Source organism: Salminus brasiliensis, chromosome 1, assembly GCF_030463535.1.
Source record: "Salminus brasiliensis chromosome 1, fSalBra1.hap2, whole genome shotgun sequence".
Taxonomy (NCBI): domain Eukaryota; kingdom Metazoa; phylum Chordata; class Actinopteri; order Characiformes; family Bryconidae; genus Salminus; species Salminus brasiliensis.
Window position 1 is genome coordinate 64,759,787 of NC_132878.1, and position 26,006 is coordinate 64,785,792.

Below are 26,006 nucleotides of genomic sequence, written 5' to 3' on the forward strand. Positions count from 1 at the left end.
AAAGAGATTAAAGGTGAACTTCAAGCTCAAGGAACATTAGTGTCAGATTGCACCATCCGTCGTTGTTTGAGCCAACATGGACTTCATGGGAGATGACCAAGGAGGACACCATTGTTGAAAACAAATCATAAAAAAGGCAGACTGGAATTTGTCGAACTACATGTTGACAAGCCCCAAAGCTTCTGCGAGAATGTCTTATGGACAGATGAGACAAAAATGAAACTTTTTGCCAAGGCACATCAGCTCTATGTTCACAGATGGAAAAAATGAAGCATATCAAGAAAAGAAAACTGGCCCTACTTTAAAACATGGAGGAAGCTCTGTTATATTCTGGGGCTGCTTTACTGCAACTGGCACAGGGTGTCTTGAATCTGTGCAGGTTACAATGAAATCTCAAGACTATCAAGGGATTCTAGAGAGAAATGTGCTGCCCAGTGTCAGAAAGCTTGGTCTCAGTGGCAGTTCATGGGTCTTGTAACAGGATAATGCCCCAAAACACAGCTAAAACACCCAAGAATGGCTAATAGGAAACATTGGACAATTCTGAAGTGGCCTTCTATCAGCCCTGACCTAAATCCTATTGAGCATCTTTGAAAGGAGCTGAAACATGCTGTCTGGAAAAGGCACCCTTTAAACCTGAAACAACTGGAGCAGTTTGCTCATGAGGAGTGGGCCAAAATACCTGCTGAGAGGTGCAGAAGTCTCATTGACAGCTACAGGAATCGTTTGACTGCAGTGATTGCCTCAAAAGGTTGTGCAACAAAATATTAAGTTAATGGTACCATCATTTCTGTCCAGGCCTGTTTCATGAGTTTATTTTTTAAAACAATTCTGTCGAGGCATGGTTGAAAAGGAATGTCTGACTTTCATTGGTTAATTTTCATAGCATTTTTATTTATTATTACTTTTGTCAGATTTAAGTTATTTCTGTGACCATTGTGGGTTTTTCTATCATTAACCGAGGGGTACCAACAATTTTGCTTACGTGTGTATTTGTTACAGGTAACACATCTGACAATCAATCATGCATTTGAGATGACTCTGAATACTGGTAAGGAAATTGTGTTCTTCCACCAAGCTGGTGTGTAAATAAGGTGGTACAACTGTATAAATTACACAGATGAGCTCTCTTTGGTTTTGTGTACAGAGGTTGAAGATAGATCCCTGCAGTGGATTCTGCATGTGAGGAAATCACATCAAAAGCATGTAAGAGATGACAGTGTTACACTGAACAGACAATATGAAGAATAACTGTCAAGGTTTTTACCTGTCAGCACTGCTAAACTAGTGTGGTGGTTTCAGTCACATTCCATAAAATGATCTAAAACAATAGAGCAAATAAGATTTAAGTTGTTGATATTTCAGAGTAATGTCTGACCAATGCAACCAGAAGACATGATTCAGGGGACATCTCCCCTCGATAGAGCACTACTACTTACAAGGTTTTAGTAATCGATCATATACTCCATAAGATTTATAAATAAACTCTCTATCCTGCCTCACAGTCAAATTCACTGCTGAAGGACCAGTTTTGGAAATGTGCTGCATGGAAATGTGTGATTAATCTTATTATCACAACCAATCCGATGATTAAGATTAATCTCACAGCTAGTTAAGATACTGTCTCCTCCCACAAGCTGGTATATAAATAAGTACAGTTGTAAAATACCCAGTTGTAAGAGCAGAGGCATCATTTTTGCACAATTCTGAACAGAAACAGTTATATTTGGGAAATGGAGGCCTTCTTTGGTAGTTGGAAATTTGTGAAGAGTGAAAACTTCACTGAATACCTGATAGCACTGGGTAAGATTTTTTTTATGCCGCTGTGGCGTTACCCATTGTGTATTTACAGCTCTAAAAATGTGTTTTACTGTGAAAGTTAATGTGTAAAATATGATTTTTTTAATGAAAGGTTTATTACTGAATTTATTATTTAAAAGTGCATAACATCAGTTACTTTGTACTTCTACAGGTATGGCACACGAAACTATAAAGGTCTGGAATTCGCTTAAACCAACACTTAACTTTTCCAAAGAGGGGGTTGATGTGGTGTTAAAAATGGAGGCCAACGACCATACCAGGGAAATTTCATTCAAACTGGATCAGGAATTTGATGAGACAATTGGAGATGGTAAAAACGCCAAGGTAAGATCACTGAAAAGTCTAGAATGTATTATTTGACCTCATGTGCCATACCAACATTGCTGTCAGGCAAGAACCCTGTATCTCCAAAATGGAATTTTTATTTTTATAGTGATCCACTTATCATGAAATTTTGAGACTTAAAGGTTTAAAGGTTTAAAACAAGGTTTTGGGTGACTGATGTGGTGATTGTTCTTAAAGATCTGTTTATTTTTAATCACCTTTCTGAACATGTACCAAAGCAATAGAGAAAAAGATCTGCGTTGTCTAGATTTCACTAGCGTCAAATGCATGACTAGCAAATGCCCTAATAAAGACTTTTTTTCAGATGTTGACTTTAATAAAGTGCTCAAAGAGGGCCCTTACTCTACAAGTCTATGTCTTACTCTTCGCTACATTGATTATATTCATCTAAAGTGGCACCTGTCAAGGAGTGGAATATATTAGTATATATATTATACTAATACTAATATACTAATATATTAATCTCTCCCACTATATCAGAAAATCTCCAAAACAACAGGCAGGACTTGTTGGGTTTGCAGTGGTTCCAAAAGTGTTTTAAGAAAGCATGTACCTAAGATTCATTGAGGAGCTCCACTTACTTACCCCACTTACCATGGAGGCCCCACAATTTACAGGGCTTAAAGGACCTGTTGTGTAACGTCTTGGTACCAGATACCACAGATCGCCTTCAGAGGTCTTGTGGAATGGTCGAATGATCTGTTGTGGCAGCACAAGGGAAACGTACCTGATATCAGGCGGTGTATTAATGTATCAGGTGGTATTATTGCTATGGCTGATTGGTATACGTTTACAGGATATTGCACAGATTTTACATCAGTGTTTGCTTCTACATGATGTTTCTTTTTATGAACACTGATGAAATGACTTTGAAGGTCTTTGCTGTTTTAAGAAAATAAAAGTATTTATTTCATTTCAAAATATCAACATGCAAAAAGGCTGAGACTTTAGAGCTGCCCACAAAATAAACTGTAAATCTAACTCTCTTCTAGTCTGTTGTGTACCTGGAAGGAGACAAACTCGTGCACATACAGAAGTGGGACGATAAGCAGTCTACAGTCATCCGTGAGGTCAATGGCAAACAGATGGTCACGGTGAGAATGTGCTCACTTGCTTCTAAAAGTAGATGGCCTAGTGGAAAGTAAATAACAGCATACCTTTAACTATGTTTTACAGACGTTGGAAGCTGAAGACATTGTGGCAGTCTGCACCTATGAAAGGGCGTGAGGACTGGACAGTCTGCCCTCTAGTGATGGGACGCAAGCTTTACGATATAGAAAGTTCTGAAGCATGATGTCTGTAATGATTTGGTATTGCTTTTTGCCTTGCATTACATCACTGTAAACCTGTCCCTGAATTAATAAAAAATTGAGCATTATCAAACGTCTTTTAATGCAGGAGGACTCACACAGAGGCGCTTGCTTGAACACAACAGTATTTTCGAGCCACTGATTAGAAGGAATGGAGTGGCAAATATAATTAAGCTGTACTTTCAACAACTGGTTCTAGTTTTCTAGTTAACCATACAGTCCCTACAAACCAGATCTGAGGCCTGAGAATAGGCTGACAGCCAATGAGGGCCCCAATCTGGCATTTTAATGGGCTAATTTGTAAAATGAAGACCCTCTAAATCTACTGGAAACTAGCGCAGAGTTAAAACTCATGCATACATGAAAGAAGTTGATAAGTTAGAGAGGAGTGATTGGATGACCAGTGAGAAACATGAAGAAAACATTGGGAGTGAGTTATGACCTTTTTGCTAAGGAAGTGTTTTGTTGAGCTGAACAGTAAATCATTGCTGTCAGGCAAGAACCCTGTATCTCCAAAATGGAAATTTTATTTTTGTAGTGATCCACTTATCATAAAATTTTGAGACAATGCTACTCAACTGCTCAAAAATCAACTGCCAGGTTTAAAACAAGGTTTTTGGGTGACTGATTTGGTGATTGTACTTAAAGATCTGCTTATTTCTGATCACCTTTCTGAAAACGCACCAAAGAAATAGATTAAATCATTGAAGTTTGATTCCCTGTGTCGGTTCAGTGTTTTGTTCATACTCGTGTTTGGTTTAGTTAATTTGTTGTCTCACATGTTCCTAGTTTTGTTAATTATATCAAGTCTTATTTGCTTTATGTGTTTCACCTGAGGCTGGGGGAACTTAAGGAGCTGGCTACAGAGCTCCTCACTGAGAAGTTCCAAGCTTCAACGTAGCCCGAGAGGTTCTATCCACGGATCACGGTTTGTTTAGGCCAGTTTGGTTCATAGTTCAGGTCCTCGAGCGGACCATGCTGCGATCGCTTTCGCGCGTTCCCTGGATATATCCTTGACTTTCGCTCCAGCTAGGCGACCCTCTTTATGGTTTATGGTTCAGCGGCTGGTTCCCCAACTCTCTCATCCCAGTTTTGAGTAGTCTCTGCGTGGTTCATGCATGTCCTTAGTTTTCCCCTTAGTCTCCCCAGGAGACTGCCTGGAAGGTTGTTTTGTATTTTCCCCGTTTTCCCTATCCTGCTCACCCAGCTCACCTAACCAGCCATAACATCAGGAGACATATCCCCCGATAGCACAACTACTTACAAGATTTAAGTGCTAATTTACAGGTTTTCAATGTGGAGCATGGAAACACTATATATATATATATATATATATATATATATATATATATAGTGTTTGCTCAAAAAAATAAAGGGAACACTTACACAACACAATATAACTCCAAGTAAAAATAAAGGGAACACTTAAACAACACAATATAACTCCAAGTAAATCAAACTTCGGTGAAATCAAACTGTCCATTTAGGAAGCAACACTGATTAACAATAAATTTCACATGCTATTGTGCAAATGGAATAGACAACAGGTGGAAATTATTGGCAATTAGCAAGACACACTCAATAAAGGAGTGGTTCTGCAGGTGGGGACCACAGACCACTTCTCAGTACCTATGCTTTCTGGCCGATGTTTTGATCACTTTTGAATGTTGGTGGTGTTTTCACACTCGTGATAGCATGAGACTTACTCTGCAACCCACACAAGTGACTCAGGTAGTGCAGCTCATCCAGGATGGCACATCAATGCGAGCTGTGGCAAGAATGTTTGCTGTGTCTGTCAGTACACCAGGAGACGTGGAGGAGGCCGTAGGAGGGCAACAACCCAGCAGCAGGACCGCTACCTCCGCCTTTGTGCAAGGAGGAACAGGACGAGCACTGCCAGAGCCCTGCAAAATGACCTCCAGCAGGCCACAAATGTGCATGTGTCTGCACAAACGGTTAAAAACTGACTCCATGAGGATGGTATGAGGGCCCAACGTCCACAGATGGGGGTTGTGCTCACAGTCCAACACCGTGCAGGACGCTTGGCATTTGCCAGAGAACACCAGGATTGGCAAATTTGCCACTGGCATCCTGTGCTCTTCACAGATGAAAGCAGGTTCACAATGACCACATGTGACAGACGTGACAGAGTCTGGAGACGCTGTGGAGAGCGATCTGCTGCCTGCAATATCCTTCAGCATGACCGGTTTGGCAGTGGGTCAGTAATGGTGTGGGGTGGCATTTCTTTGGAGGGCCTCACAGCCCTCCATGTGCTTGCCAGAGGTAGCCTGACTGCCATTAGGTACCGAGATGAGATCCTCAGACCCCTTGTGAGACCATATCAGAATCAGAATCAGAATCAGAATCTCTTTATTTCACCAAGTATGTTACCCATACAAGGAATTTGTCTTGGTGAGAGCAACACGCATGACAAGTAACAAAGAAACGCAGAACACAGTCTTAAACTAAAGGAAAATGACACTAAACAATAAATAGGGTAGGGGATAAATAAAAAAAAAGTAGAAAGTACTAAAGGTAATAAAGGTAATAAAGAGCTGAAAAATATATTTACAGAAAAGAAAAGGACATCTGTACAGGTGTGCAAATAGTCATAGTGCAAAATAGGCAGAGTGCAAATAACTGTTCAGTCCGGTTTGGTACAGTTCAGTTGTAAGTTTAGAGGTTTACAGTGGGAGGTGACCACTGTGATTGAGGAGCGCTACAGCTCTGGGGAAGAAGCTGTTAGCATGACGTGTTGTGCTGGTTTTGATGGACCGCAGTCTTCTACCCGAGGGGAGTGTCTGGAAGAGGTGGTGTCCAGGATGTGAGGGGTCAGATGTAATCTTGCCAGCCCGCTTCCTCGTCCTGCTGGAGTAGATCTGCTGAAGTGATGGCAGGTTACATCCTATGATCCTCTCTGCTGTCCTGATGATGCGCTGGAGTTTGGTTCTTTCTTGTGAGGTGGAGGAACCAAACCAGATGGTTATGGAGGCTGTGATAATGGACTCGATGATCGCTGTGTAGAACTGGATCATCAGGGTCTGTGGCAGGTTGAATTTCTTGAGCTGTCTCAAGAAGTACATTCTTTGTTGAGCTTTCTTGATGATGGAGATGGTGTTTTTCTCCCATTTCAATTTTCATTCAATCATTTTCAATCATTCAGTCCGGTGATGGTGGATTTCTTGGGAACTGGAATGATGGTGGAGGTTTTGAAGCAGGCTGGAACAGAGCAGAGTTCCAGTGATCTGTTAAAAATGTCTGTAAACACTGGAGCTAGTTGGTCACAGCAGTGTTTTAGGGTGGATGGAGAGACTGAGTCGGGCCCGGGGGCTTTCCTCACCTTCTGTCTGCTGAAGAGCCTGTGAACATCCTGCCGGTTGATGCAGAGATGAGCAGGAGGCAGAGGTGAGAGGGCCAGTGTGGGGGTGGAGGTGGAGGGGGGTGATGGGTGGTAGACGGTCTGATTGTCTTTTGTGAGTTCAAATCTGCAGTAGAACTCATTCAGGTCGTTGGTGAGGTGTCGGTCGTTCAGGAGGAGGGGGGTCTTTCTCACCTTGTGACCAGTGAGAAGCTGTAGGCCTTTCCAGGCTGAAGATGGGTCGTTAGCAGTGATGTGTCTGTTCAGCTGCTCTGAGTACTTGCTCTTCGCAGCTCTAATCCCTTTCTCCAGTCTGTATTTGGCCTCCTTAAAGACAGTTCTATCTCCACTCCTGAACGCTTCCTCCTTTTCCCTCCGAAGCTGTTTGAGTTCAGCAGTAAACCAGGGTTTGTTGTTACTGTATCTCACCTGTGATTTAGTTGAGATACAGCTGTCTTCACAGAAACTGATGTATGACGTCACAGTGTCTGTGTATTCGTCCAGTCCGTCTGTCGCCTCCTCAAACACAGCCCAGTCTGTGGATTCGAAGCAGCCCTGCAGCTTCTCAATGTCTCCACTGGTCCACCTCTTCACTGTTGTGATGACCGGCTTGTTGGTTTTGAGTTTCTGCCGGTAGGTTGGAATGAGGTGAACGAGGCTGTGATCGGAGAGCCCGACAGCTGCGCGCGTGACCGCGCGATAGGCATTCTTGATACAGGTGTAGCACTTGTCCAGTGTGTTGCCTTCTCGTGTTGGACACGCGATGTGTTGTCTGTATTTGGGCATCTCCTTCGTGAGGTTCGCACTGTTAAAATCCCCCAGAATGATGAGGAGTGAGTCCGGGAACTCCCGCTCCACCTTCGTGATCTGTTCCGCCAGCTGTTTCAGTGCGTCGCTCGTGCACGCGCTCGGCGCAATGTAGGTGCCGGCTAGGATGAACGAGCTGAACTCTCTGGGCGAGTAGAACGGCCTACAGGTTATGAACAGAGATTCCAGATGAGGGGAGCAGGATTTTAACAGTACCGTAGTGTCTCTACACCAGCGCTCGTTGATGTAGAAGCAGATTCCTCCTCCTCTGCTCTTGCCGCTGCGCTCCGCGTCTCTGTCCGCTCTGTGCAGCTGGAAGCCCGGGAGGTGCAGCGCGCTGTCCGGGGTCAGCTCGGTCAGCCAGGTCTCCGTGAAGCAGAGCGCAGAAGCAGAGGAGAAGTCCTTGTTGGTTAGGTTGAGCAGAAGTAGTTCCTCAGTTTTGTTGCTGAGAGATCGGAGGTTGGAGAGGAATAATGAAGGTAGAGGTGTGCGAGCCCCGCGCCGCCTCAGACGCACGAGCGCGCCGGCTCGTCTGCCCCTGCGCCGGCTTCTCCACAGTCTCCTGGCGAGGCCGAGCGCGGTCAGCGCGGCTGTGGTGAGGATCTCCGCACAAACTGAAGTATGCTGGTGCGGTTTGCCCTGGGTTCTTCCTAATGCAGGACAATGCTAGACCTCATGTGGCTAGAGTGTCTCAGCAGTTCCTGCACGATGAAGGCATTGAAGCTATGGACTGGCCCGCCCGTTCCCCAGACCTGAATCCGATTGAGCACATCTGGGACATCATGTCTCGCTCCATTCACCAATGTCACGTTGCACCACAGACTGTCCAGGAGTTGGTGGATGCTTTAGTCCAGGTCTGGGAGGAGATCCTCATCAGGAGCATGCCCAGGTGTTGTAGGAAGGTCATACAGGCACGTGGAGGCCACACACAATACTGAGCCTCATTTTGACTTGTTTTAAGGACATTACATTAAAGTTGGATCAGCCTGTAGTGCATTTTTCCACTTTAATTTTGTGTGTGACTCCAAATCCAGGCCTCCATTGGTAAATAAATTTGATTTCTATTAATAATTTTTGTTTGATTTTGTTGTCAGCACATTCAACTTTGTACAGAAAGTATTCAATGAGAATATTTTATTCAATCTTGTAATCAGTCAGTGGGCCTATATATAGGGCTACAGGTAGTCACTGTGCTGTTTAGTGACATGACCACACTCAACATGGGCCAGAGAAACCGAAAGAAAGAGTTGTCTCAGAAAGAAAATTATAGACAAGCATGTTAAAGGTAAAGGTTATAAGACCACCTACAAGCAGCTTAATGTTCCTGTGACTACAGTTGCACATATTTAGAAATTTAAGATCCATGGGACTGTAGCCAACCGTGGCCACAGGAGGAAAATTCATGACAAATCAAAGAGATGGATAATATGAATGGTAAAAAAAGAGCCAAGAAAAACTGCTAAAGAGATTAAAGGTGAACTTCAAGCTCAAGGAACATCAGTGTCAGATTGCACCGTCCGTCGTTGTTTGAGCCAACATGGACTTCATGGGAGATGACCAAGGAGGACACCATTGTTGAAAACAAATCATAAAAAAGGCAGACTGGAATTTGTCGAACTACATGTTGACAAGCCCCAAAGCTTCTGCGAGAATGTCCTATGGACAGATGAGACAAATATGAAACTTTTTGCCAAGGCACATCAGCTCTATGTTTACAGATGGAAAAAAATTAAGCATATCAAGAAAAGAAAACTGTCCTTACTTTGAAACATGGAGGAGACTCTGTTATGTTCTGGGGCTGCTTTACGGCAACTGGCACAGGGTGTCTTGAATCTGTGCAGGGTACAATGAAATCTCAAGACTATCAAGGGATTCTAGAGAGAAATGTGCTGCCCAGCATCAGAAAGCTTGGTCTCAGTGGCAGGTCATGGGTCTTGTAACAGGATAATGCCCCAAAACACAGCTAAAACACCCAAGAATGGCTAATAGGAAACATTGGACTATGCTGAAGTGGCCTTCTATCAGTCCTGACCTAAATCCTATTGAGCATCTTTGAAAGGAGCTGAAACATGCTGTCTGGAAAAGGCTCCCTTCAAAACTGAGACAGTTTGCTCATGAGGAGTGGGACAAAATACCTGCTGACAGGTGCAGAAGTCTCATTGACAGCTACAGGAATTGTTTGATTGCAGTGATTGCCTCAAAAGGTTGTGCAACAAAATATTAAGCTAAAGGGACCATCATTTCTGTCCAGGCCTGTTTCATGAGTTTATTTTTTAAAACAATTCTGTCGAGGCATGGTTGAAAAGGAATGTCTGACTTTCATTGGTTAATTTTCATAGCATTTTTATTTATTATTACTTTTGTCAGATTTAAGTTATTTCTGTGACCATTGTGGGTTTTTCTATCATTAACCGAGGGGTACCAACAATTTTGCTTACGTGTGTATTTGTTACAGGTAACACATCTGACAATCAATCATGCATTTGAGATGACTCTGAATACTGGTAAGGAAATTGTGTTCTTCCACCAAGCTGGTGTGTAAATAAGGTGGTACAACTGTATAAATTACACAGATGAGCTCTCTTTGGTTTTGTGTACAGAGGTTGAAGATAGATCCCTGCAGTGGATTCTGCATGTGAGGAAATCACATCAAAAGCATGTAAGAGATGACAGTGTTACACTGAACAGACAATATGAAGAATAACTGTCAAGGTTTTTACCTGTCAGCACTGCTAAACTAGTGTGGTGGTTTCAGTCACATTCCATAAAATGATCTAAAACAATAGAGCAAATAAGATTTAAGTTGTTGATATTTCAGAGTAATGTCTGACCAATGCAACCAGAAGACATGATACAGGGGACATCTTCCCTCGATAGAGCACTACTACTTACAAGGTTTTAGTAATCGATCATATACTCCATAAGATTTCTAAATAAACTCTCTATCCTGCCTCACAGTCAAATTCACTGCTGAAGGACCGGTTTTGGAAATGTGCTGCATGGAAATAAGTGAGTGTGATAAATCATATTATCACAACCAATCCGGTGATTAAGATTAATCTCACAGCTAGTTAAGATACTGTCTCCTCCCACAAGCTGGTATATAAATAAGTACAGTTGTAAAATACCCAGTTGTAAGAGCAGAGGCATCATTTTTGCACAATTCTGAACAGAAACAGTTATATTTGGGAAATGGAGGCCTTCTTTGGTAGTTGGAAATTTGTGAAGAGTGAAAACTTCACTGAATACCTGATAGCACTGGGTAAGATTTTTTTATGCCACTGTGGCGTTACCCCTTATGTATTCACAGCTCTAAAAATGTGTTTTACTGTGAAAGTTAATGTGTAAAATGTGAATTTTTTAATGAAAGGTTTATTACTGAATTTATTATTTAAAAGTGCATAACATCAGTTACTTTGTACTTCTACAGGTATGGCACACGAAACTATAAAGGTCTGGAATTCGCTTAAACCAACACTTAACTTTTCCAAAGAGGGGGTTGATGTGGTGTTAAAAATGGAGGCCAACGACCATACCAAGGAAATTTCATTCAAACTGGATCAGGAATTTGATGAGACAATTGGAGATGGTAAAAACGCCAAGGTAAGATCACTGAAAAGTCTAGAATTTATTATTTGACCTCATGTGCCATACCAACATCACAAGCTGTGTGCTGTTTGATTTTAACCTCATGAAGGGTTTTGGGATGAGCTGGAAGAGTGGAGCATTGGGAGTGAGTTATGACATTTTTGCTAAGAAAGTGTTTTGTTGAGCTGAACAGGATATCATTGCTGTCAAGCAAGAACCCTGTATCTCCAAAATGGAAATTTTATTTTTTATAGTGATCCACTTTTTTGAGACTTAAAGGTTTAAAGGTTTAAAACAAGGTTTTGGGTGACTGATGTGGTGATTGTTCTTAAAGATCTGTTTATTTTTAATCACCTTTCTGAACATGTACCAAAGCAATAAAGAAAAAGATCTGCGCTGTCTAGATTTCACTGGCGTCAAATGCATGACTAGCAAATGCCCTAATAAAGACTTTTTTTCAGATGTTGACTTTAATAAAGTGTTCAAAGAGGGCCCTTACTCTAAAAGTCTATGTCTTACTCTTCGCTACATTGATTATATTCATCTAAAGTGGCATCTGTCAAGGAGTGGAATATATTAGGCAGCAGGACAGGTCTTGAAGGTAATGTATTAAAAATAGGAGAAATGGGCAAGCATAGGAATCTGTCCCACTATATCAGAAAATCTCCAAAACAACAGGCAGGACTTGTTGGGTGTGCAGTGGTTCCAAAAGTGTTTTAAGAAAGCATGTACCTAAGATTCATTGAGGCGCTCCACTTACTTACCCCGTCTTAGCATGGAGGCCCCACAATTTACAGGGCTTAAAGGACCTGCTGCGTAACGTCTTGGTACCAGATACACAGATTGCCTTCAGAGGTCTTGCAGAGTGGTCGAATGATCTGTTGTGGCAGCACAAGGGAAACATACCTGATCAGGCGGTGTATTAATGTATGACTGATTGGTATACGTTTACAGGATATTGCACAGATTTTACATCAGTGTTTGCTTCTACATGATGTTTCTTTTTATGAACACTGATAAAATGACTTGGAAGGTCTTTGCTGTTTTAAGAAAATAAAAGTATTTCTTTCATTTCAAAATATCAACATGCAAAAAGGCTGAGACTTTAGAGCTGCCCACAAAATAAACTGTAAATCTGACTCTCTTCTAGTCTGTTGTGTACCTGGAAGGAGACAAACTCGTGCACATACAGAAGTGGGATGATAAGCAGTCTACAGTCACTCGTGAGGTCAAGGGCAGACAGATGGTCATGGTGAGAATGTGCTCACTTGCTTCTAAAAGTAGATGGCCTAGTGGAAAGTAAATAACAGCATACCTTTAACTATGTTTTACAGACGTTGGAAGCTGAAGACATTGTGGCAGTCTGCACCTATGAAAGGGCGTGAGGACTGGACAGTCTGCCCTCTAGTGATGGGACGCAAGCTTTACGATATAGAAAGTTCTGAAGCATGATGTCTGTAATGATTTGGTATTGCTTTTTGCCTTGCATTACATCACTGTAAACCTGTCCCTGAATTAATAAAAAATTGAGCATTATCAAACGTCTTTTAATGCAGGAGGACTCACACAGAGGCACTGATTAGAAGGAATGGAGTGGCAAATATAATTAAGCTGTACTTTCAAAAACTGGTTCTAGTTTTCTAGTTAGCCATACAGTCCCTACAAACCAGTTCTGAAGCCTGAGAATAGGCTGACAGACAATGAGGGCACTATCACCTCCCCCAAACTGGCATTTTAATGGGCTAATTTGTAAAATGAAGACCCTCTATATCTACTGGAAACTAGCGCAGAGTTAAAACTCATGCATACATGAAAGAAGTTGATAAGTTAGAGAGGAGTAATTGGATGACCAGTGAGAAACATGAAGAAAACATTGGGAGTGAGTTATGACCTTTTTGCTAAGGAAGTGTTTTGTTGAGCTGAACAGTAAATCATTGCTGTCAGGCAAGAACCCTGTATCTCCAAAATGGAAATTTCATTTTTGTAGTGATCCACTTATCATGAAATTTTGAGACTTAAAGGTTTAAAGGTTTAAAACAAGGTTTTTGGGTGACTGATGTGGTGATTGTACTTAAAGATCTGCTTATTTTTAGTCACCTTTCTGAACATGTACCAAAGCAATAGAGAAAAAACGTGAATCAAAAAAATATTGTTGTGATTTCTGGGTAATAACAATTTCTGATGAATGCAACCAGAAAAAAAATATTTCCATATAATTACACATTGTGTAAAAACGAGGTAAGAACTAATGCAAGACTTACTCAGGGGACATATCACCCCGATAGCACAACTACTACCAAGATTTAAGTGCTGATGTACAGGTTTTTAATGTGGAGCATGGAAACACAAAAAATATATATATTTTGGATTTTATCAAGTGCTTCTTTTATTTGTATTTGTGCCAAGTAACACATGCTGACGATATAGAAATCACACTTTCATCCAGTTTAAATAAAGGAATGTTGACTTTGTAAAGAGGAAAAAAATTGTCAGAGGAAACGTATGGACAATCTCAAGAAGTCCTTCTCCAGAGATCTTAATGTTCCTGTATCCACTGTGTCCAATTTTTATTATGGTGTTTAAAGCCCATGGTACTGTAACTAACCTCCTTTAATGTATAGTAAAATATTTTGCAACAAAGAATTGTTCAAATGGTGGCTTATGAACCGCAATCAACTTCCAAACAAATTCAAGCCGACCTGCAGACACAACAAACTGTTGCCAGTGAGTTACCCCATTTAAGAGGGGGGTAATGTGGTGGTGAAAACAGTGACAGGCATCAGGAGCAAGAAAATCTCACCTTTCGATGGTTGAAACTCCAAGGTAAGCCCACTGAATAGCTTAGAATTCATTATTTTACCTAATATGCCAACAGCACAAGCCATGTGGATTTTAGTTGGGGGGGGGGTTGTGAATATATTTTTTTTGTTTTTTAAAAATAAGATATAGAATAAACTAAAGGAGATACAATTTTGCACCACACACAGCTTCATGTCTGATTAGACAAATCTCTAACAAAGACAATAGCCTTGGACCACAGTCAAACTGTGGCTGCCCTGGCATGATGTAATCTGACAGTAATTCGCTCGTATAACAACATCCAAAAAATAATGTATAAACAAAGGTTTTATAACTACACCCTGCTCAATCCTGAATTGGATTTTAGTGTTTTAAAAATAACAGTAGGCCTTACATATCTAAAGTATTAGTTCAGATGTTTTAGTTCAGATCACTGGTGATGATGATTTTAAGGCTGCCCACAAAACTGAACTGTAAATCTGACTCTACTCTTTTATAGTCTGTTGTGTACCTGAAAGAAGACAAACTCGGGCACGTGTAGAAGTGGGAAGGTAAAGTCACTTGTGAGGTCAAGAACGTTCAGATGGTCATGGTGAGAATGTGCTCACTTCACTTGTGACTTGTGAACTTCCCTAAAAGTACTAAAAGTATAGATGGCCTATTGGAAAACACATAACAACACACTTCTCACTGCTTTCTTTTGGTTGCTTTTATTATAGCAGTCTGCACCTATGAAAGGGGCTAAATACTGGAAAATCTGCCATCTAGTGACAGGACTTAAAGAGTTAAAAAAGAAGAGGATGAATTAGAAGAGAAGGATATTTACTAGGGTAACCATATTTATTTATTAATTAATTAATTAATTTATTTTTATTTGAACAGGCCACTTGGGACACACAGATGTTCACTCTGGTCAGGATATTGTGACAGGAGGGCTTCAAGTATGTCTAAGTTTGTAGGACTGTGTGTATGTGTGAGGGTGTGAGGGATGTTAATCCCTTTAAAACATGCAAGTACAATAGTACATTAACATATGCTCATTTACCAAGACCAATAAATGGTAAATAAAATAAAGGCAGCTACCTTAAAAAACAAAACAAAACACTATTTCACTAGACACCTTTTAGTCCTCCTGGTCTGTGCGACAGGTTTTTAAATAAAGTTTAATCCTTTTTTTGGACATTTCAGAATATTTGGTTCACTTGGTTTTATGACTTTTTTGTGTATTTTGTTGCTATCCTAAAAACTTCTGTTTGTTTTTTTTTTCTTTTTGACATTTGAATCTGCACTTAAGTACATGAGAGAACATTAAAAATAGACAAATATAGAATTTAACTCAAATATATAATTTATCATTTTCTTATACAGAGGGTGCTAGATTATGTCCACTCAGAAGAATAACTTTTAACTGTTATATTTTGCACAGGACTAGGTCCATGGCACCCACAATCAAAGAGCAACAATAGTGCCATGCTAGTAGAGAGCTATGTGCCATGTGATTTTTGTTGTTGTTTTTATATATTATACAAAACATTTCCGTTTGGTTTGTACAACACATGTTAATAACTAACTAGCAGTAACTAACTAGCAGGACAACTCATGTAATAAGATAAGATAAGATAAGATAAGATAAGATAAGATAAGATAATCCTTTATTAGTCCCACAGTGGGACTCTCAGTGTCACAGCAGAAAGGGATAGCAAGACACTCAGTTACAAAAAAACATAGATAAATCATTTACACTATATACACAATATAAATAAGAATTAAAAAAGCAATAGCAATATTATTTACAGTAACAATACAATGTATAAAACATCTGTGTGCCGGCAGTGATCAAATAAACTGTATACTGTGCAACCAAAGTACAGATTTCTATATCAATGTTTTTCCCTATTCATATGGCTCACATATTCATGAGCCAAACCTGTCAGCAACTTTGACCCCCAGAGTAGAAAATCCAGTCTGCTCACATGACTGCCTGGGAATGAGGCAACAGCAGAGTCACGTGACCATGACATACTTCCTGTTTGGGTATTGCTTTGAAACTCTCTCCACTGCTGTTCCAGACCCCAAGATAATAGCCGAGCTGTGCTTAACATGGGGCTGCTTCTGCTCTGCCTGGCTGGACCACTCTTCTGCCACCTAGTCTGTGCAGCACCAATACAGCAGTCCTCTGTTCTGCAACACCTGCAGGGAGCAAGTAAGTGCACTGCTGTACTGACACACACTACACTCCATTAATACTGCAAAAATATGCTAAACTTATGAATATGAACCTGGTGTCACTGTTAATCTTTCAGCTGCTTTTGTGCTTGAAGATCTTCAAATCATTTATATCTGTACATGCCATGTTTAAAATGGGATGTATTGTTTTGGTTTCACTTTAGCAATTCACCAGTTTGTCCAAGTGGTTCCTTTTTTATTATTACTACTGGCTATGATAAAATACAGTGTATGATTTGCTATGGATTATTTAATTTTGTAAGACTTGTTAAATGTTCTATTATTTAGCAACAGCTCTAAATATTACGTTGAGCTTTCTTGTATAGAAGCTTGTCTTAATGTCGGCACACTCAGTGCTGTCTAATGCCCTGTAATATGACAAGATGTTCACACTTCAGGTGTGTGATCAGATGGAAATTCTAAACTTCACATTATGCATGCTTTTAAATATTGTTTCCAGCTACAGGCAAATTCTGGCATCTCTCGGACCTGCACTTCGACCCCACCTATCATGTCACGGAAGACCCAACCAAAGTGTGTTTCTCTTCAAAGGGCATCCCTGTGAAGGACCCAGGACTTTTTGGAGATTTCATGTGTGACTCTCCGTACCAGCTAATACTCTCAGCCTTCAGTCATATGAAGCACGTGGAACAACAGCCTGAGTTCATAATCTGGACGGGGTATGGACTTTAGTTCACAGCCAAAATGCTGATTACAGAGTTTTGGTTCCTACTTCTCGTAGTGAGCAGTCAGTTGTCATTTCTGTGAACAATGCACAGCTATTATAAAAGTGACCTTTAAAACAGGAATTTAGGTTAAGGACATAAGGACTTAAGGTTGTATAGAAGTAGGAATGACTCTGTAGCCAATCACACACAAAACATTATTTTCAGCAAATACTAAATACATTTAAAATATCTAAATAAATATTACAAATATTAGTTTTGCAATGGCTAAATTTCTTTCTTAACAAAGTCTCAGATCTTGAATAGAAAATCAGACCTAAGAAATTTTACCAATTGTTATTAGAAACTATGAGCTTTTTCAAATTTCCAAATGATAGCAATTCTTTGACACTTCAGATCTTGTACTAGCACTCAGCAACCTTGAGCTCCTCTGAGCAACTGTCTAAAGATCTGAAAATGAAAGTAATCAATGCCCACAAGGCAGAGGAAGGCTTTAAGTTCAGCATGTACAAGCTGTCATGTCTGCCAGAGGGGATGTTGCCAAGTCCTAAGACTTTTGCACAGGTCACCTGTAAAGGCTTGGATTTACTGAAAATTGTATTTAATGTTAGAGTAGATACATAGACAGTGGTCACTGTTTACAACAATATAAGCCAATGTGTCATTTGGCCAAGGGTGCCCAAACATTTGCATAGGACTGTATATGGGAACTAAGCTTTAAAAGCAGCCTGTTTTATCAATTTTATTGTAATGTCATGAAACCCAACACATTTGCATATATCCACTAATTCAGCAGACATTAAGCCCATTGTCATTATGGAAGCTCAAATTTCCATAATGTAATTTAATTACATTTATTCCACTCCCAATGAACACAAAAGCTACGAAAGCAAACACATTTGTGGAGCATGGATGGTACAAGGCAGTAATATGATCTGTGAACTTTTACAGAAGGTGAACTGAGAAGGACTTGATGTTTCCACTATAAATGAATCCAAAGCCTATTTTCAGAAGCTGTAATACAAATCTCTAAGCCATGGCAAGCAGTTTCCAATCAGATAAGCCCAAAACTGGCATTTATTTTGCACGTTGGGCACAATTAAAGTATTTTACATCAGGAGTCCAGTCACTGCACTTTGAAGCAGGATTAGCATTTCTAGCGTAATTACTTGCTGAATGGCCCTCTGTATGCATGTGAATTGTTAATACTTGTGTGAAGAGTGTGTTCTTTTCTACAGAGATAGCCCTCCTCACGTTCCCCCTGCAGAGCTGTCGACGGAAGCTGTGATCAGTGTGATGAGCAACATGACACACACCATACGTCAGTTCTTCCCTCAGCTGCCAGTGTACCCAGCCCTGGGCAACCATGACTACTGGCCCCAGGTATTTCTTTAAAGGCTGCTAAGTTTTAAATTTGTTTTAAACAATTTTTTTTTTAAGTTTTTGAAGTTTTTCGTTAAAGAACCTTAGATATTCTAAAGCAGGGGTTCCCGGTCCTTGTCCTAAACATCTACCACCCAGCAGAGTTGAGCCCAGTCTAACACACCTGGTTCATGTAATGTAAACCTTCAGGAACATCTGAATATTAGAGCTAGGTGTGTTAGATGGGAAATCTTCAAGGTAGTAGATCTTCAGATCCTCAGGACCAGACTGATCTCAAGGTACTATGCAAAAAATCTGCATTCCAATACATTATTAAATCGGGGGGTTCTTTAATTGTTCTGTATTAATACAACTATTAAAGAATCCCCTATTTAACAGTGTAGCATTACCGTAATGGTGCATTGTTAAATAGGGGGTTCATTAATGGTTCTGTATTAGTAATGGTAATGGTTCTGTATAAAACCACAATAACTCAAAAAGAAACCTTTGGAAGCTTAATTGATGTTATGAAAAAACAACATTCTGGGAGGAGGAAAATGCCTGATGCCCCTCCTCCATATCTAATATCCTATTAATTCCCATCTCTGCCTTGTCTACGAATCCATGACAAAGTCTTAGCAGCCCTCTGTCACCCCGTCTTCTTCCTTTCAACTCTGTCATCTCTCATTCCTGGCTCTGCTCTTCAGAAGGTGGACAGACTTCTGATCTCTGGCGGAAAACGCATATACTCCAACCCAAAGTTCTCTGGGTTCTCTCCCCTGTCTTCAGTCTTCTCCAAATCATCATATGCTGAAGGCGTGGTCCCATCTAGCAAAATTGTAATTTGCCTGGTTAAAGGGTTCTTTGTCTGTGTATTGTGAAGTGTGAATAGCCTGTATGTGGTTACTCTGGCTATATGTTATGTTGCACTATGAGCAATGTTGTGATATTGTAGGTTAGATTTGTTATAGAACCAGATAGTACGAATAGCATTTTCTTTTCTTTTATTTCAGGATCAGTTCCCAGCAAAAACAAACGCAATTTTTGAGGCTGTAGCCAAACTTTGGGCTCCATGGCTGGGCTCAGAAGCCCTCGCTACTGTGCGTGAAGGTACGAGACATGTGAGAGGTTAATTTTCTGAACATTTTGATTTTATGTTGTTCCAGCTTCAGCTGTACACATTTTGGTAATATATTTCAATAATGGTGAACACCATATCTAAATGGCTGTGCATTCTGTTGATGCCCTTTATCTGCCAATGTTTTCATGAAGGTGGCTTTTACTCTCAGCTGATTAAGCCCGGTCTCCGGCTGGTGAGCCTGAACACAAACTTTTATTACAGCCCCAACAAGGCAACAGAGAACTTGACAGACCCAGGCGGCCAGTTCAAGTGGCTGCAGGACACACTGGAACTATCCAAACAAAATATGGAGAGAGTAAGTGCACACCTTATTTTAGAAAAAATAAAAACACTCAACCATGCATTACAGTGATTTTACTGTGGTTAAAGGGTGTTGTTTGAGATGTGGTAGAAATAAAACACACATGGCCTTGTGTGACCTATTGCTTTGATTAAATAATGACAAAATGCAATATGATAATACACCTGTGCTAAATGCATTATTTATTATGGTAACCAGTTCTTCCACTAAAACATATTGCTTATTAACAGTAGGCAATATTTACCAAGCACTGCATTGTCATGACAACTAGCTTTTTTTAAACAGTGGTATATTAATAGAGAACTGGATTGTTGTGTGTAGTTATATATGTGTGTGTATACCTGTATATATCTTTTTACAATAGCTTAGAACACAGCTTAGCCCAACCAGTCAGATTGTAGAACCTAGAATGATGAATGATCTGTGTGCGCTGGCCATTGAATTTCTTTCTGTTGCTTCTTTTCCTTTTCCTAAGGTTTATGTGATTGCTCATGTCCCTATTGGTTATCTGCCATATGCTAAAGACACCACGGCCATGAGGGAGCACCACAACGAAAGACTGGTGGACATTTTCCGCAGCTACAGCGGCATCATTCAGGGACACTTCTATGGTCACACTCACAGAGACAGCATAATGGTTCTGCTGGATCGCCAAGGTAACAGTCTCTCACAGCCTCAGACATTTTCATAGTAAATAAATAAATAAATAATAATAATCTGAAAAGTCCTGGAATGACCTCTCTGGAGAATTGCATAGTTACTGCCATCTCATCTGTACTGCACTTAACAGTTTGAATGAGTGTGTTATACTGAATATATATATATGTATATATTCATCCATAAATATATATATATATATATATATATATATATATATATATATATATATATATATTTATGGATGAATATATACATATACATATACACACAATGCCTAGCCAAAAACAGGGAGGCCTGAATTTCATCTGAATAATTATTTTTTCATATAACGATCTATCAAACTCCACATAAGCAAGTTTATTAGAGGTTTTTGGCATGCAGCTACCAAAACATCTAACACATTACACTTGTAGTTCCAGTACAAAAATAAGGAAGCAAACGTTGGACTGCAAACAAATATTGGTATATCTGTTGAACTACATTTGATGTAAAACAGAATTGCACACATTTGATATTTCTTCAAAAAAATGCTCATTAAAAGTCTCAAAACTAATGAGACATTATTGTAGACATTAGTAGGAAATATTCATCCCCACACTTTTTTACACTCCTACCTACTCAAACCTACCTCATACAATAAAATTCAGTTCCAAACACAGTGTGTATAATATTTGTAAAAATATTATATATTACTATTAAAAAAACTGCAAAATTTGCATAATTTATTTGTGTACAACTCTGTGTGTAGCTATCCTGAAGGTTGCTGTCTTGAATACCAGATATGGTCTTTTTAAGTTCATTTTCCAGGTAGAAAATATGGTCAGCTTTCCCTAGTAGAAACCATTAAAAGCTTTTCTAATATTTTTTCTGTGCTTACTGTACATCTCCCAATCACCAGAATACATGCTCCTAAACTACTAAGAAAACCTAAATGTAGTTGTCTAATGTAGCTAAGAAGTACTAGAAGCTTATACCTCACCAATTAAAATTTTACAAATTGACTGTATTACATACTATTATTTATTAAAATTAGTCTAAAATGTACTAATGTACAGAAAGTCAGTTACCACTGGTTTTAAAGATCAACTCATTAATAGGCATGCAGTTTGTATCATGCTAACTGGTGGGTAAAAACATCTTTTTGGACTACAGAAGCAAATGTCATACTTGGGTAAATTACATTTTTCACCATAATCACACTCTTTCTGTTTAAATATGTTGTTCTATACAAAACTGGTTACTCAGGTGTATGTCTTCATTCTTTTAAAGGGAAGCCTGTTAACTCCATCTTTGTTGCCCCGGCGGTGACCCCAATAAAAAGTCTCCTGGAGCAGTATTCAAACAACCCTGCTGTCCGCATGTACCTGTACAACCCTCAAGACTATGGCTTACAGGTAAGTACCAACCTATTGGCAAGAACACCATCATGATCGGTGCCATTTGGCTTGAGTAAAGTACTTGTTTGAATATTTATTTGAATCAGAAATGTGCAAATAGTACAATGTGATGAATCAATATTAATAATAATTTTTCTCAAATGTAGAAAAACAGTATATTTCGGTTGTATTGTTGAAAGCATTTTTGTGAATCAAAACTGTTGACATTTATAGAGTTTTATATAGATAGTTTTATCAGAAAAGAGAAGAATAAAGCTCAAGAGACTTCTGATTTCTGTGCTGAGAGACGCACTAGAGGACTTCATATAGAGGACCTTATACTTAGTACACTTAGTGATACTAAGAATAATTCTGCCGGATATGAGTAAGCATTTTTACTGCAGATGTAGAAATGCTTAAATCTTTAAGTTTGGCTGGAGTGTCCTTTCAGTTTAAGTCCTGGATTAGGCTACAATATCCAACTATGGAATCTAAGCAGCTCAAACTGAGGATATACTGCTAAGAATGGTTCCTTTAGGTTCAGAGTGGGATTGAGTCAGCTGATTAGCCCCCTCCTCAGCTATTGCCTAAACTGATGAATGGAAGTGTCAGTTTTAATTACATGGAGCGTTTTAATTAGGGTGCTTCCATAAAGCAGGGCCCCTCTCACCTCCTGTTGGTAAACAGTTTCCCTCTTCTCCTCTAAAGGATCTTTGGCAGTACTACTTGAATCTGACTGAAGCAAACAAGAAAGAGAAGCCCAACTGGAGCCTTGAATACATCATGACTGAGGCTTTTGGTATCAAAGACATTCAGCCACAGAGCCTGCATGAACTTGCCCTGAAGTTTGAGCAGCCACAAAGTAAAGCCTTTCAGAAGTATTTCACTTATTTCATGGTGAGTTACAATGACAGCATCACCTGTCAAGACAGCTGTAAGATGGTACAGGTCTGTTCTGTGCACTTTTTGGACCGAGAGTCCTACTCAAAGTGTATGAAGAAAAGAAGTGCAAGTGGACACCATTAAGTGGCCAAAAACTAAAAGGCATATTAATAATATTTTTTTTCCTCTGTATGTTTTTGTATTTTGTACTTAATCACCATCAAAAGCAATGAATTGTAAATTTAGTTTTTCTTAAAGGGAATTAATCAGCACATTTATGGGTACATTTTTGAAAATACGACAAAAGGTCTAGGGAGAGTCAAATCTGTGGGAAATTATTAAAACAGTGCAAATGATTATTTTAACTGAATAACTACATATGACATTAGTCATTTGTCAATGCTTTACTCTAGGTAAACTTATTTTTTATAGTTGCAATTGATTTTACAGAATTGATTTAAAGGGGAATCATTTTTAAAGTGCCAAATGGTTTGCATGAAATTAATCCAGTGTGAAATTATGATTTTAAATCTTTTGATTGAATTTTTGCAGTGACAAATACTTTTCTTTTTTTCTTCAAATGAACCTGCTGCTGAATTATTGTTCACTTTAATTTAAGCATGATTAAATTTTAACATTCTGATTTGATTTATCCAGGCCAGTTATCTCTCCATTGTTATGGAGACAGTGTCGTCTTTGCACAGAAAAATGAAACTGTTAACAGCTGCTGCATTTTTTTTGTTGTTTTTTTTCTAATTAAAGAAATCCCTTCAAGCATTTTAAGTGGATGTCTCTCATTTGATTTTGAGCATTTCATAGTTCATCTGGTCCATTATCTGGAACCAATCCCATACCAGGCATTGCCCAGATTTGAGCTTAAGCATGCTGGCCGACATTTAGACGCTCATCTTCCTGATCAGGGTTTCAGTGAGTCTAGAGCCTACCAGAAATCACCGAGCAAAAGACAGGAAAAACTGAGAACCCAAACGTCACCTGCACGGACACAAGGAGAATAAACTCCTCAAAGCCAGTGACAGGAACAGGGATTGAACCCACAGCCCCAGGCCAAAAAAGAACAGCTAATTTTAAATCTGAGTCTTTAGTTTGTAAAGAACAAATACGGTATTCCTGCTGAATGAGACTCCTTGATTGTAATATCTATGGTATGAGGCCAGCTCTTGCTGAGATTCCTATTTATCCAATCACTACACACCAAAAGCATGAAAACTAGCAGTGATCAGTAAAGTCCAGTTAAATTAAGTGAATTTGCTGAAACTAGTTAAAATTGTTCCATATACTGAGCAGTTTTTGATTTAACTACTAATGTAACCCACCTGATTGAGTAACCAAAGCCTTTTGGAGCTACTGGATGAGGGAATCAGGTGGATATGATAAGAACTGCTGTAAGTCAAGCAGGAGATACACTTATTTTTGATAAAATATTTGATAAAATGCCTTTGTTTGTTAATAAACATGTTATTCTCATATTGTGTATTTTAAGCAAATGCAAACATGCCTCTCTGTATGTATTTATGTTGCTTATCTTGATTTATTTATGCTGTGGTGTAATTTTAGAACTTACAGAGGTCAGAGCTGCCAGGGAAATCAAATGCCATCTGCTGTGATACTTTATTTACAGTGTGAAACAGAGAATCATAGGAAAATGTCTGTAAAGTAGTTTAGGAATGCACATCTTGCCATCTGCTTTTTGACCCCCAGGGCTTTGATAGATATTTGTACTGGTCTCATGTAATCATTATATATTACTCAACCAGCAATTAGCTAGATAGTGTGGCTGCATATGTTTAGCCAGGCTGGCCTGGCTTGCATTTGCTTTCAAGAGCTCACATGTTCTCCCCTGTTGCCCAGTTTGCCCAGTCCTAAGAGTCATAATTCTAATATGATTTTCAAACCTCTTTTCATTCGTTAATATTAAACATCTTAAAAATCTGTGAGTGTTTTCCACCCCAATTTTACAGTTGGCAAGGTGTTTTTCTTCATGAAATACAGTTTCGTAATTTATTTAAATGAACTTCTGCTGATTGAGTCCAAACAGTTCTATTTTATTATGTTTGTGCAAAAAAGGCTGTATATTGGAACAGTGCAACGTCTTATTGGCTCAGCTAAACGTTCTTCAAAGGCTTGATTTCCATGTCTTACCAGCAAATGAGCAGTCTACTCCAAGCTTTTCCAGATAACTGTACAGAGCTTGGAAATCTGACCACACTGATGATTTAGATTTTTTATGTTATGAGAGACTGTAACTTTACATTTAGTGTTTTATTAGCTACAGTGGAATCCAGTTACCATATTGTGGTGGTATGGAAAACACTCTCTGAAAACATCCTCAGGGCTTGTTTACTCCTTATGCCAGCACTCCAATGAGCCCTCACCAACCGCACTGTTTAAACTACGGATTACTGCCAGGATTGTACAACAATGACCCCTGGGCCATTGAAATCTGTAAAATTTGACTATTAATTTCAGAGTAACAGCAGGGGATGAGGAAATGTGCAGACCAAGAAGCGAGGATTACACATCATCAGTCAGCTTCCACAAAGACAGAGCTCTTTAAAGAGCATAATGAAGCAGAATAAGATTATTCAGAAAACCCTGCATTTTTGGCCAATGGTGTATCTGTTTAATACTGTAGTTTTTTCTGACAGTAGGTTGCATGAGGAAAAGGATTATCCTGGAGTAGCTTCTCTTAATTACAGTTGTTTAATGTCTTTCATCAACATTTTGCTTGTCTAATTCTGTCTGTCTAATTAAATGCAAATGTGTTTGGCCGCTAAGAGAAGAGTGACCTCTCCTCACATTCTTTTGCAATTTTTTTTACTACAGTTTGACAAAGCAATATAATGGTCTTGTTTGTGTGTATACCTGTGTAAATTACAGATGTCAAAAAGACATCTTGTTTGTAGACACCTAATCATTCAACCCTTTTTTTGATGTCCAGGACATTATAGCAGCAACAGCCTCCACACTTCTGGTCAGATACTGATGTTGTGATTGAATGACTGAATGTTGAAAGCATTCAGTGTTCTTTAAAGAACCATATACAACAGCTTCCAGTCATAGGTAAGAACCATTCAACAAGGTCAAAAAACATTTAAATTCGTATACAACTGAAGTAAATCATTATTTGATGTCACATAAAAAACACAGCAGAGGAAATGGCACAATCATCTACATAGCTTACAAAAAAGTCAACGATTAAGGCATTTCAAGTTACGTTACATCTAAGTACCAGTGTCCACCTTATGGTTGATTTAGTGATGACTTTAGAAATCACATGATACACCACTACACTAGCCTTTTTCCAGCACAACTTGGCACATATA

At 39.3% G+C, this 26,006-nt stretch overlaps 3 protein-coding genes across 3 annotated transcripts; all 3 read left to right on the forward strand.

Annotated features, from left to right (window-relative positions):
• Nucleotides 1-1,733: 1,733 nt before the first annotated feature.
• LOC140551915 (fatty acid-binding protein, brain-like) lies at nt 1,734-3,393 on the forward strand. The gene is made up of 4 exons (XM_072675757.1): nt 1,734-1,803; nt 1,973-2,145; nt 3,159-3,260; nt 3,343-3,393. Exons 1-4 carry the CDS (start codon nt 1,734-1,736, stop codon nt 3,391-3,393), a joined length of 396 nt encoding a protein of 131 aa, XP_072531858.1.
• A 7,440-nt stretch (nt 3,394-10,833) lies between these two features.
• Nucleotides 10,834-12,614, forward strand: LOC140551978 (fatty acid-binding protein, brain-like). The gene is made up of 4 exons (XM_072675891.1): nt 10,834-10,903; nt 11,072-11,244; nt 12,380-12,481; nt 12,564-12,614. The coding sequence occupies exons 1-4, from the start codon at nt 10,834-10,836 to the stop codon at nt 12,612-12,614; spliced, it is 396 nt and encodes a 131-aa protein (XP_072531992.1).
• Nucleotides 12,615-16,068: 3,454 nt separating this feature from the next.
• Nucleotides 16,069-23,445, forward strand: smpdl3a (sphingomyelin phosphodiesterase acid like 3A). Its single transcript, XM_072656586.1, has 8 exons — nt 16,069-16,231; nt 16,715-16,934; nt 18,179-18,323; nt 19,316-19,412; nt 19,575-19,738; nt 20,220-20,400; nt 21,674-21,798; nt 22,489-23,445. Exons 1-8 carry the CDS (start codon nt 16,129-16,131, stop codon nt 22,804-22,806), a joined length of 1,353 nt encoding a protein of 450 aa, XP_072512687.1. The 5' UTR covers nt 16,069-16,128; the 3' UTR covers nt 22,807-23,445.
• The last annotated feature ends 2,561 nt before the right edge of the window (nt 23,446-26,006 follow it).

What these genes read in the sequence shown, in the direction of transcription:
- LOC140551915 (XM_072675757.1), top strand. Translation starts at nt 1,734, where the DNA reads ATGGAGGCCTTCTTTGGTAGTTGGAAATTTGTGAAGAGTGAAAACTTC. An exon ending in TGAATACCTGATAGCACTGG is followed by an intron (nt 1,804 to 1,972) that starts GTAAGATTTTTT and finishes GTACTTCTACAG; the next exon opens with GTATGGCACACGAAACTATA. An exon ending in ATGGCAAACAGATGGTCACG is followed by an intron (nt 3,261 to 3,342) that starts GTGAGAATGTGC and finishes TATGTTTTACAG; the next exon opens with ACGTTGGAAGCTGAAGACAT.
- LOC140551978 (XM_072675891.1), top strand. Translation starts at nt 10,834, where the DNA reads ATGGAGGCCTTCTTTGGTAGTTGGAAATTTGTGAAGAGTGAAAACTTC. An exon ending in TGAATACCTGATAGCACTGG is followed by an intron (nt 10,904 to 11,071) that starts GTAAGATTTTTT and finishes GTACTTCTACAG; the next exon opens with GTATGGCACACGAAACTATA. An exon ending in AGGGCAGACAGATGGTCATG is followed by an intron (nt 12,482 to 12,563) that starts GTGAGAATGTGC and finishes TATGTTTTACAG; the next exon opens with ACGTTGGAAGCTGAAGACAT.
- smpdl3a (XM_072656586.1), top strand. Translation starts at nt 16,129, where the DNA reads ATGGGGCTGCTTCTGCTCTGCCTGGCTGGACCACTCTTCTGCCACCTA. An exon ending in GCAACACCTGCAGGGAGCAA is followed by an intron (nt 16,232 to 16,714) that starts GTAAGTGCACTG and finishes TATTGTTTCCAG; the next exon opens with CTACAGGCAAATTCTGGCAT. An exon ending in CTCAAGACTATGGCTTACAG is followed by an intron (nt 21,799 to 22,488) that starts GTAAGTACCAAC and finishes TCTCCTCTAAAG; the next exon opens with GATCTTTGGCAGTACTACTT.